Consider the following 12,857-nt stretch of genomic DNA (forward strand, 5'->3'; position numbering starts at 1 on the left):
TTTATTCAGCACTTGCACATACAAGAGCGCGGAGCGAACTGCCTCCGGCCAGAACACATACAGTATATATACAGCTACAGAACATTCGAGTACAACGATTCTTCACATTTGTGGATCTTCTAGAATGTACTCGAAACGAATATAGAAATTAAAATTGTTCAGTCCACGCGAGTTTTGAACTCTCGACCCTCCATGCAACAGTTTAGTAACATAACCACTACACCACGGTGCTACTCAGCTTTTTCTGCGACAATATTAACGAGTACTAACGTGTAAGGACCTGAAGATGGCATTAATGATGTGCCGAAACTGGATGTCTAAATAAAATAACTTCCCAAAACATACGGCTGTTGAGCAATTTTCCTTGGTAAATAAACATACAGAACTTGTGGCCACTAACTGAAAAAGTGTTGTGGTGTCCTCTCCGTTGGCAGTATCTCTAATAGTCTTCCATTTAGGTCATCACCAGAAAAGGAGAGGGTCGAAATTCCCAGTAGGCAAGTGTTCATACAGGAAGACTGATATGGCAACGACACGAGGGAAGGAAGGAAGGGTTTAACGTCCCGTCGACGTCGAGGTCATTTGAGAGCGAGCACAAGCTCGGATTGTGTCAAGGATGGGGAAGGAAATGGGTCGTGGCCTTTCAGAGGAACCATCCCGGCATTTGCCTGGAGTGACTTAGGGAAATCATGGAAAACTTAAATGACAGGGTACGGGTCTGAACTGTCGTCATCCCGAATGCGAGTCCAATGTGTTAATTGCTCGGTTCTAACGAAAGGGTAGCATTCTTACAGTGGGAGTGTGGAATGTGAAAAGCCTTAATACGATATGGAAGCTAGTAAATCTGGAAGGGGACATACAAAACGCTCAACTTGAACATAGTTTCTAAAGGAACAGATGTCAATATCGATACGATGTCGGAATCTTATCTTTATCCTTCTCGGTTGGACCCAAGATCACAGCTAACTTGGGAGATAGATGCCCCTTTGCCTCAGAAATGGGGAGCGAGCATCTGCCGATTGCGGGAAAGGCGTGTTAGGCCGCTTGTCTTAGGGGTGTGCTCACTCAGTGAACAAGTACGGCTAGGGGGCGTGGATGGCGTGGATGTGACGGAGTGAATAGGAACGCGAAGTACTTATTTTATGATTATTACTGTGCAGTATTCTCAAAACATCCTCTTTTTACTTGTCGCTTCAAATCTGCGCAAAATCTCTAACTTTCGGCGAAATCTTCCATAGTCTTCCTCAGAAACGAGTGACTGTCGTGGCTGTGTGACAATCATTTACTCGTATGGGCCGCAGACGGCTTGTGACTGATCAGTGGACGTCATAATTACGTCATGCTGCCAGAGATTGTCTGCACAAGTGATTCCAGCCTTCTCGGAGGAACGTTAATTGGAGACTGTTCAGCAACTGCTGGTTTCTCAAGTTCTAGAATTTTGGTGTTCCTTTGGTGTCTTGCACTGCAGTTTGAAGGGCACGCCAAGGTTCGTCAATGTCGTTGCTTCCACACTCATAATCAATCACTACGGCGGCCGAACGCAGTAAGAAACGGCAATGATTAACTCAAGTGAAAATGGGAATGGTGTACGTGTTCATGAACCCTGAATTGACATAAGATCGACGTAGGGACCTTTTCATACTCTCAAGACGAAAGCAGCCCAGTGTTAATCATAACATGGTTTAATTTCAAGTTCTTCTTTCATCATACTGTGATAATTGATTTAGATATATTGAAGCGTGGCAGTAACAGATGGAGAATGCATACTTCGGCGTTCTGTTATGGAAATTATTACAGTTGATACGTGGTGAACGCAAGTTGTCCAGAAATGATGTCTACAAACGATTCGATAACGAGTCAATACAACAGTAACCAACAGATTAAAAGACATAGTGAGCCAAAGAACAGGTTATAAAATCGTTAAAAGACCGGGCAACTTACCAGTTGCAATAAGTGAAGTGAAATAGAAAGAAAATAATGTGGTCAGATGAATACAGACTAAGTTACACATATCACATACACACTCAGATCTGAAATTAGTAGGCTGAAATTTCAGCGGAAAGTCAGGAAGAGTCAACAAACAAAGGAGAGAAATACTGAAGTACTGAGGAATGACGATGTGTGTACTAAGGTCACTGAGGCAATAGATATAGTGATAACGAATATCAGAGGCCACGGAAAACTCTAGAAAGGGATCATCAAAGAAGTTGGATCCGAAAAAAATAGATATGAAGAAGGTAACTGGAAGTAAATTGTTAGTAACCGAAGAAATATATCAGTTGACTGACGAAAAGAAAGAAGTGCAGCATTGAGAAATAAAATCTGTAGGATATTCAAGAAAAGTAAAGCGAAATGGCTTCAGGAGAAACGTGACAATATCGAAAGAGAAACGGTAGTCTGAAGGAAAGATTCAGCGTATCGATAAGTCAAATAATTTTCTGAGAATTCGAACGCAAGAACTTCAAACACTAAGAGTGCAAATGGAGATGCGGCAACTACAGTGTCAGGTTTGTAGCTGAAGTATCCAAATTGCTGAACAGAATAACATACAATACGGTAAGGAAAACTGAAGGTCTGTTAAATGACTATCACTCTGCATTTAGGACATGTGACGACACGGGGGAGGCAGTTCTGACGTTGCGCTTAATGGAGGCAATACCTAAGAAAAAAATCAAGAAGTCCCCTTTGCGTTTGTCGATCCAGAAGAAATGTTCGTAAAACGGGGCAAGATGCTTGAGAGGCCCAGAAAAACAGGTAGATGAGGTCATCAGTCCACGAGAACTCAGAACTACTTAAACCTAACTAACCTAAGGACATCACACACATCCATGCCCGAGGCAGGATTCGTACCTGCGACCGTAGCAGTCGCGCGGTTCCAGACTGTAGCGCCTAGAACCGCTCGGCCACTTCGGCCGGCAAAACAGGTAGACTTTAGGGGGTAAGAGTGGTAATATTCAGTATGTACAAGACCCAAGTGAGAAGTGCTCGGATTCGAAGGGGCTTAAGGTAAGGATACAGTCATTCTTCACTACTGTTCAACCTGTTTATCGATGATGCAATGACGGAATTTACAGAAATTCAGGAGTAGGATAAAACTAAGGGCAAACGTATATTAATGGATTCGTTAATAACATGCTGTCCTCTGTGAAAGTCAGGAAGAATTATAGGGTCTGTTGTGTGGAAACTGGTTTGAGCACAGAATGTGGTTTGAAGATAATCCAAAGAAAGATGGAATTGTTGAGGGGTACTATAAACGAAATTAATGACAAACTTATCAAACTGAAGAACACGGAGCAGAGAAACCGAAGGAATGCCTCTACTTCGGAAGCAAAATTATGAGTGACGGACGAATAGAGGATGATACAAGAAGCAGGCTTGCACAGGCGAAGAGAGCGTTCCTCGCTGAAAGAGGTCAACTAGTATTAAAAAAATCTGACCTAATTTGGAAAAGAAATCGTTTAGATTGTACGTTGAGCACAGCACGTTTTATGCAAGTTAAGTGCCCTGTAGGAAGACCAGAAAGAAGAGAATAGAAGCAACGTGTAAGGTTTTATGGAAAAGTGCTGAAAATTAAGTCAACAGGTAAGATAAGAAAATGGTTCAAATGGCTCTAAGCACTATGGGACTTAACATCTGAGGTCATCAGTCCCCTAGACTTAGAACTACATAAACCTAACCAACCTGAGGACATCATACACATCCATGCTCGAGGCAGGATTCGAACCTGCGACCGTAGCAGCAGCGCGGTTCCGGACTGAAACGCCTAGGACCGCTCGGCCACAGCGGCCGACGGTAAGATAAGAAAAGTTGTCTGCACAATCGGCGAGGAAAAGGAAAATATGGGAAACACTGAGTAAAATTATGGAGAGGATGAGAAACGTGTAAATACGTCAGGGAAAGAGGTAGATTTGACTAAATACATGACATAATTTAGGCTGTTGGATGTAAGTGAAACTGCGAGAGGATGAGTTTGGCACAGAAGAGGAAATCATGTCGACGGGCATACATGTCCGAGGACTGATTACAAAATGGTTGCCACGGCAACACACGTTATCTCTCTTGGTCACGATGCTTTCAGTAATAACTGCATTTTCTTCCATGTATCAGTGCCCCTTGGACAAGTTGTGACTCATTTTTCTGTTTCACGTAGTGTATAAAAATTCTAGACATGTCGTATGAACATCTGCCCTAATCGAAAACAGCGTATGTGGTGAAGTAGATATTGGTCATCAAGGGAAACAAGCGATCAGATAATGTTCTTGACGTAATTTACAACCTTTTGTGGGTAGAGCAAAGGAGATTCAGCTGAGTTTTTCCTGTGCTATAATACTGCCAATACGCGCCTGCATCTACCCACGCTGTCAGTGTCTTACACGTTGTCCTTGACGAGGTATCCCAACAATCATGGAGTTGCTGTACGAGGATGGCCGGATAACTCGTTCCACTGTTCAATGGTCTTATCTCAAAATCACCATATTCACACTGATAGTAACTGACGATGTCATTATCTCTAGAAGGGCTCATATATGTATTTCATACGAAGGCCCATTTGTTACAAGATGCCATTTACGGCATGCTACAATGCGGTATTGTTTGAGTAATTGAGGGGGGCGGGTGCTATCTAATTACTTCAAGTGTAATGACTTTTCACAATCTTTTTTCGTTACTGCCGTAATCTTTAAGACTATGTTCGTTACTCTGTCACATAATTTGAAATAATGGTCTTACTGAAGTAGCTCAAATCAACATTGCATTTCACTAGTGATAACCGATATACTTACCCTCTCACGCATCTTCTCTTGCAGGAATGGCTTAAACATAGAGAACACTATGTCGAACAGCCACGACTGGTTGACTATATGGATGGCGTGGATCCTCATAGGAAAGGCCATCTGCAACAGATAAAAAAATATCGAGTTAGAGCAGGAACAGAAATCTGTCTGCTGCAAGTAAACTTCTGTCAGTATTTGTCACATCAAATTTAATTGCTTACTAACTCAGCAGACTATAAAGAATTTTGTGTCATCAGTCTTCTGACTGGTTTCAAATGGTCGATCGTGCCAACATCATCATCTCAGAGCAGCTCTTGCATCCGATGGCCTCAATTATTTGTTGGATGTGTTTCAGTATCTGTCATCTCTTATATTTTTTAGCTTCTATAGATCCCTGTAGTACCAAAAAGTTATTCCCTAAGGTCTTAACATATAACCTATCATACCAATAATCAAGCCACTTGTTTGTTTCCTCTAAACGATGCCGTGATCCAAACGTAAATTCTTAGAAATATCTTCCTCAAATTAAGGTTTTTGTTTGATAGTAGTAGACTGCTCTAAGCCAGTAATTGGCTTTTTGGTGCTGCTAGTCTGCTTTTTTATATCCTCCTTACAGTTCATAGAGAAGAAATAAAGACGTTGAGGTTTGCGACGATATTTTAATTAGAGCAGAGACGACAAAGAACTTAGGAAATAAAAGGAACGGAATGGTTCGAATCTAACAAGTTTCGAGAAACTGAAGCAAAAAAGGGTAATGGAATGCATCCTAACTGATTTGACGATGCTGCGTGAGAGAGATAGACGTAAGAGAGACTGAAAGCAGTACGTGAGCTTTGCTATTTGAGCAGCAAAATAACTGACAACAGAACCAAATAGCACGTAAAATGCAGACTGACAATACCAAAAAGCGAAAAATATTAATATCGAATACAAATGTAAGTGCTAGGAAGTCTTTTCTGAAAGTATTTAGTTGGAATGTAGCCTTATGAAGCAGTGTAGGATGGAATACGGACAAGATAAGTGTACAAGAATGCTGAAGATAAGAGGGGGTAGACAGGATGACGAATCAAAGAGGTACTGAATTGATTCAAGACAAAGGATCCTTATGTAACACCGAAAATGCAGATAAAATACATTCTCTACCATCCAAAATTTTTGGCCGTTTAATAACCGTTGATAACTTATAATGTACTTCTGATTGTGCATATGTAAACTGTTTTACAGGAACTGTAGTTAATATGTAATGGATGTAATAGGATATTTCTGTCAATATATAACTGGTTGTAATTATAGTGTCGCTATTGTAAATTGCTGGGTAATAGGCAAGGGAACTTTATTTAAAAGTATCGGCAGCAACGATGAAAAGGCAGTAGCTGTGCCATTGTTTATCTTTGCTTATGGGAGTCTGTCGCGCTGCGAACAGGGAGGGCAGAGCAGCTTGAGTCATGAAAGAGTGCGAAAGTGTGTGCTGGGCGCTCCCGCGGATGCAGGAGTGGACAGGCGAAAGCAGCTGCAGTTCTATTGCCTATCCCGTAATTATCCGTGGCTCTGTAGATGACTCGTGCTTCATAAGCAGCAGCAGCAGCAGCAGCAGCAACAACAGCAGCTCAGCGTTGTCGTCAGCACAGCTACAGCATCGTAATACTCTTTAAGGTACGAAGTGTAACTAATATTGTAGAGGCATTACTCAGTGGCATTTCTTTCACAATTTTCGACTAATTGTAATTAACAATAACCAGAAATAGTTAAAACATGTAGGACTCTTGTGTTATTGTCCTCAGACATTATTACCAAACAGTCCGCCGCTGGAAGCTGAGTGGTCAGCGCGGTGGAATGTCATACCTAACGGCTCGGGTTCGATTCCCGGCTGGGTCGGAGATTTTCTCCGCTCAGGGACTGGGTGCTGTGTTGTCCTTATCATCATTATTTCATCCACATCGGCACGCAAGTCGCTGAAGTGGCGTCAACTCGAAAGACATGCACCAGGCGAACGGTCTACCCGACGGGAGGCTCTAGCCACATGGCATTTCCATTACCAAGCAGGGTCCCTTTCTTTTCCATGCAGTCACCGAGTGTCGTAAAAATATGAACATTGATTAGCTACTTACTGCCAGTACTATTGTTTGCTAATGACCAGTTTCAGCCTAAATTTTGTCGCCTCAGTAACTGTTCACTCTTGTACTCCATAACAGAAACTTCGCTACTTATTTTCAGTTTTAACTTCACTCACTTAAAGCAAGGTAAAATTTCACTGGCAAGACTAACAAGTAAAGATAAAGCAAAAATTAAGAGTGCACAATTTTACTTAGTCTGTGTTTAGCTTATCGAGTGACTTCTGTTGGCTTGGTGTCTTATTGTTCTGATATTAAATCAGTTGCCCATTTTCTTCAATTCAGTAGTTCAATAATTAAAAATAAATTGCTTGCCCTTTTCCAATTTTGTATTACGTCAAGATGAGGTTACTGAAAATCATTTTTTACGAAACCAAGTTTCTGTTACATCCAATCATTTATTTAACCAGCAACTTCATTTAATTTTACTTTCAAAATGTAGTATTTCAGAATAAGTAACTGCAAGCTCAGTGCTTTCTGATTCATTTATTTTCTCGTGAAATTTTGTGTTGTGGAAAAGCGACACAATATTTTGTTGCCACGCCAGTGATTATTTGCTTTACTTTCTTTACCATTATCCTTCCTTGGATTTAGGATATTCATTGCTCTAGTAGGCTGGCGACCGTTTAATTATCCCTCTTTTGCTAATCAGTATTTTTTTATTATCAATATTTCCTTTGTATTAAAAATATTACATGCTACCGTTTTCCCCCATGTGGCTCGTGAGCGACTGCACTAAATTTCCACCCATTTCCAAATCATCAATGTTTAGGTTAGGTTTAGAATAGATTCTTCCTTCAGATGGGTCTGTTGTACACTTTCCTACTACTATCTGGTATTATTCCCCTTCGGTAACGATAGCCTTACTCACTGTAAAAGTTCATTAGACATACGCGATCCCGGTCAACTTTATCACAATGCAGTAGGCCGATTAGGAAGGGTCGATTTGGTTATGGGCAGAAGTATGGGGGTAAAATTTGCGGGAGACGGCCAAGGATCTACTACCTTAAGCAAATTTTCATAAGCTGCAGTAGCTATACATAACTTCATCACAGTATTCTTAAGACTGAGGATAACAACATGGACAAATGTTGGTGTACATAAAGCAAGAGATGTACACTGCTGGCCATTAAAATTGCTACGCCACGAAGATGACGTGCTACAGACGCGAAATTTAACCGACAGGAAGAAGATGCTGTGATATGGAAATGATTAGCTTTTCAGAGCATTAACACAAGGTTGGCGCCGGTGGCGACACCTACAACATTGCTGCTCGCGTTGGTCGAGATCCAATGAGTGTTAGCAGAATATGGAATCGGTGGGTTCAGGGGGGTAATACGGAACGCCATGCTGGACCCCAACGGCATCGTATCACTAGCAGTCGAGATGATAGGTATCTTATCCGCATGGCTGTAACGGATCGTGCAGCCACGTCTCGATCCCTGAGTCAACAGATGGGGACGTTTGCAAGACAACAACCATCTGACGAACAGTTCGACGACGTTTGCAGCAGCATGGCCTATCAGCTCGGAGACCATGGTTACGGTTACCCTTGACGCTGCATCACTGACAGGAGCGCCTGCGATGGTGTACTCAACGACGAACCTGGGTGCACCAATGGCAAAACGTCATTTTTTCGGACGAATCCTGGTTCTGTTTACAGTATCATGATCGTCGCATCCGTGTTTGGCAGCATTGCGGTGAACGCACATTGGAAGCGTGTATTCGTCATCGCCATACTGGCGTATCACCCAGAGTGGTGGCATGGGGTGCCATTGGTTACACGTCTCGGTCACCTCTTGTTCGCATTGACGGCACTTTGAACAGTGGGCGTTACATTTCAAATGTGTTACGACCAATGCCTCTACCCGTCATTCGATCCCTGCGAAACCCTACATTTCAGCAGGATAATGGCCGACTGCGTGTTGCTGCTCCTGTACGAGCCTTTCTGGATACAGAAAATATTCGACTGCTGCCCTGGCCAGCACATTCTCCAGATATCTCACCAATTAAAACGTCTGGTCAATGGTGGCCGAGCAACTGGCTCGTCACAATCCGCCAGCCACTATTCTTGATGAACTGTGGTATCGTGTTGAAGCTGCATTGGCAGCTGTACCTGTACACGCCATCCAAGCTGTTTGACTCAATGCTCAGGCGTATCAAGGCCGTTATTACGGCCAGAGGTCGTTGTTCTTGGTACTGATTTCTCAGAATATCTGCACCCAAATTGCGCGAAAATGTAATCACATGTCAGTTCTAGTATAATATATTTGTCCAATGAATACCCGTTTATCATCTGCATTTCTTCTTGGTGTAGCAAAATTAATGGCCAGTAGTGTATTTTTGAAACTTCAGATGCAAGTGACATCGAGATATTTATGCAAACCAGTGACATGATTGGTGTTAGCGTGTCTGTATTTCGTCTCTTTGATCGCCGTTAGAAAATACAGAAACTGCTTTCGTTTACGCACCCCCATGAGAGCCATGACCTTGGCGGCGACGGAGGGCGTGAGGTACCACGTCTGCGACAGCGAGAGGCCCTCCAGGTCGAAGATGGCGATGCCGCCCAGGATCTGCGCCCTCTGCTCCAGGATGCCCAGCTCGAGCACCGCCAGCGACGCCTTCAGCAGGTCCTCCACCGAACACCTGCCCGGGTCCCAGTTCCCTGCAAACACACACGCGTTGCACACTCCACTCAACAAATGAGGCTGTTGCAAGCGGTACTTATCCCATATACATAACGAAACGTGGGCAACACAAGATTATACGTTTCTAATTTACTAGTGTTCAGCAAATAACTGTGTAAAATTTATGTTGACTGGCATAACTGCATTTTCATTACGTATTGTACAGAGCAATTCAGTTTATTTGCTAATTTCTTACACTGTCGTATTACTTGTACTCTGGTGAGCAAGATGTATGAAACAGGCGAAATACCCTCAGACTTCAAGAAGAATATAATAATTCCAATTCCAAAGAAAGCAGGTGTTGACAGATGTGAAAATTACCGAACAATCAGTTTAATAAGCCACAGCTGCAAAATACTAACATGAATTGTTTACAGACGAATGGAAAAACTAGTAGAAGCTGACCTCGGGGAAGATCAGTTTGGATTCCGTAGAAACACTGGAACACGTGAGGCAATACTGACCTTACGACTTATCTTAGAACAAAGATTAAGGAAAGGCAAACCTACGTTTCTAGCATTTGTAGACTTAGAGAAAGCTTTTGACAATGTTGACTGGAATACTCTCTTTCAAATTCTAAAGGTGGCAGGGGTCAAATACAGGGAGCGAAAGGCTATTTACAATTTGTACAGAAACCAGATGGCAGTTATAAGAGTCGAGGGACATGAAAGGGAAGCAGTGGTTGGGAAGGGAGTAAGACAGGGTTGTAGCCTCTCTCCGATGTTATTCAATCTGTATATTGAGCAAGCAGTAAAGGAAACAAAAGAAAAATTCGGAGTAGGTATTAAAATCCATGGAGAAGAAATAAAAACTTTGAGGTTCGCCGACGACATTGTAATTCTGTCAGAGACAGCAAAGGACTTGGAAGAGCAGTTGAATGGAATGGACAGTGTCTTGAAAGGAGGATATAAGATGAACATCAACAAAAGCAAAACGAGGATAATGGAATGTAGACGAATTAAGTTGGGTGATGCTGAGGGAATTAGATTAGGAAATGAGGCACTTAAAGTAGTAAAGGAGTTTTACTATTTGGGGAGCAAAATAACTGATGATGGTCGAAGTAGAGAGGATATAAAATGTAGACTGGCAATGGCAAGGAAAGCGTTTCTGAAGAAGAGAAATTTGTTAACATCGAGTATAGATTTAAGTGTCAGGAAGTCATTTCTGAAAGTATTTGTACGGAGTGTAGCCATGTATGGAAGTGAAACATGGACGATAAATAGTTTGGACAAGAAGAGAATTGAAGCTTTCGAAATGTGGTGCTACAGAAGAATGCTGAAGATTAGCTGGGTAGATCACATAACTAATGAGGAAGTATTGAATAGGATTGGGGAGAAGAGAAGTTTGTGGCACAACTTGACCAGAAGAAGGGATCGGTTGGTAGGACATGTTCTGAGGCATCAAGGGATCACCAATTTAGTATTGGAGGGCAGCGTGGAGGGTAAAAATCGTAGAGGGAGACCAAGAGATGAATACACTAAGCAGATTCAGAAGGATGTAGGTTGCAGTAGGTACTGGGAGATGAAGAGGCTTGCACAGGATACAGTAGCATGGAGAGCTGCATCAAACCAGTCTCAGGACTGAAGACCACAACAACAACAAACATTATTTGTACAAAAGACTTGTTTGAATCGTCATATTACCCCTCAAAGTATGGAACATTGTGCTTAACATATGCTTCAACCACTTAAAAATGGCGACGATATGTATGCATTTTAGAACACACAAAAAGACAGATCTTTTTCATTTTTTAAATGTAAGCTCTGCAAAGCAATAGGTTTCTGTAGATGAGCATTCATTAATATCACGTTGTGCTGTTCGTAATTTAGTATTTGAACATTTAATAGATTATCATAATGATTGTAAAACACACGATATACACGAACGTTATGCTCCAGGTATGAATGCATGAACTTTATAAAAGTTTCCTAGTGAACCCATAGCTAAGCGTAAATGAATGTGTAGCAACACGCCACAGATCTGTTAAGTGATAAACATACTTTAATTGTCCTTTCTGATTACAGGCACATCTGTAAGAAGTGGAAAACAATCCCTGAATCGAAGATTATAAATTGACAAGCATAGGATCACAAATTGATGTGCCAACACAAAATAGCACTGCGTGGGTTGACGTATGATCCAACGATATCCAGAAATTCGGAGTTTGTAGTTATGTACAGAAAGTTTATTCCCTATCTCTAAATCAGTCTATTGGAAATGCAGCATTTTAAAGTAAATATTAACACACGATTCTTATTTTGACGGAGTGTGACTTCATTTGAGGGACTCAGTCCAGTCAGTCGAAACAAAGCAAATCACTGTGTTACGGTCTACAGGACGCTTTGCTAGTTCTAACCTATGTACAACCTTCAGAGCTATGGCGTATGGTGATTATTTTCTGTGACAGAATTTAATGTCACCAGGTGGCATGAGTGAATATACAAGATGATAACCAAGGTAATGAGTAGAGAATTGAAACATAGTTATAACTTTTCGCAACTGCAAGAAAGTCTGTATTTAGACCAAAGGCATATTGGTTTTATATAAAATGCTAGAGAGCAGTAACAGTTGTGATTTGGCCAACAAATTAAAAATGTATTATTTGCGCGACTGTGGATGTAACGCAATAAAATAAAAAAAATATAGTCATTCAATGTTTCGCAGTATTATTCACAACCAGATGCAGTATGTTTCATTTTGAGAGGGGTAAATTATTTGGTACTTTTTTCAGGTGGCAACTGACACAGAAAATTCGCTTATACTGACCACTATAACATAAATTTTTAATATTTTGAGCGTTAAAAGAATTAATAAGCGTTTCGCCGCAAAAAGATTTTCCTTTAATTTTGAAAAAACTCAGTACGTTCACTTCTAGACAAGAAATAGTATGATATAACAATTAATGTCAGGGGTCAGTGTATAGGGCGAATGCACCAGTTTTGGATGTATGGATGAAACCCTGAAATGGACGGAACATAAGAAGTTTCTCAATGCGCTTAATTCAGTAACTTTTGCGTACTGCTTAATAGCTAGTTATGTAATACTTCACTGATTTTACTCAGCGTCTTACGACTTGGTTTCCTGTTATATCTTTAAGTCATCACTTAAGTAAGAAGTACTTATTGTGCAAAAGTGAAGAGTGAGAATTAACATAAAGTGTTAATCAACAACTATCTGGTAGCTGCTTCTTCAGCTTTATGCGTTCTGCTAGCAGCTTCACAATGTGTGTTAAGGATCGCCTGACGCATTCTTTCTGCTGTTTCGGCAGACACTTTCAATTTAGCATG

At 41.3% G+C, this 12,857-nt stretch overlaps 1 protein-coding gene across 1 annotated transcript in view; it reads right to left on the bottom strand.

Annotated features, from left to right (window-relative positions):
• Positions 1-12,857, bottom strand: part of LOC124595947 (clavesin-1-like) — a 220,311-nt gene that overhangs the window by 23,407 nt on the left and 184,047 nt on the right. Inside the window, exons 5-6 of the mRNA XM_047134869.1 lie at positions 9,355-9,548; positions 4,782-4,892 (exon numbers count right to left, since the gene is read on the bottom strand). Coding sequence (XP_046990825.1) covers positions 4,782-4,892; positions 9,355-9,548 — 305 coding nt within the window. The remainder of the gene's footprint in view (positions 1-4,781; positions 4,893-9,354; positions 9,549-12,857) is intronic.

The sequence above is a fragment of the Schistocerca americana genome, chromosome 2 (assembly GCF_021461395.2).
Source record: "Schistocerca americana isolate TAMUIC-IGC-003095 chromosome 2, iqSchAmer2.1, whole genome shotgun sequence".
NCBI classification, from domain to species: domain Eukaryota; kingdom Metazoa; phylum Arthropoda; class Insecta; order Orthoptera; family Acrididae; genus Schistocerca; species Schistocerca americana.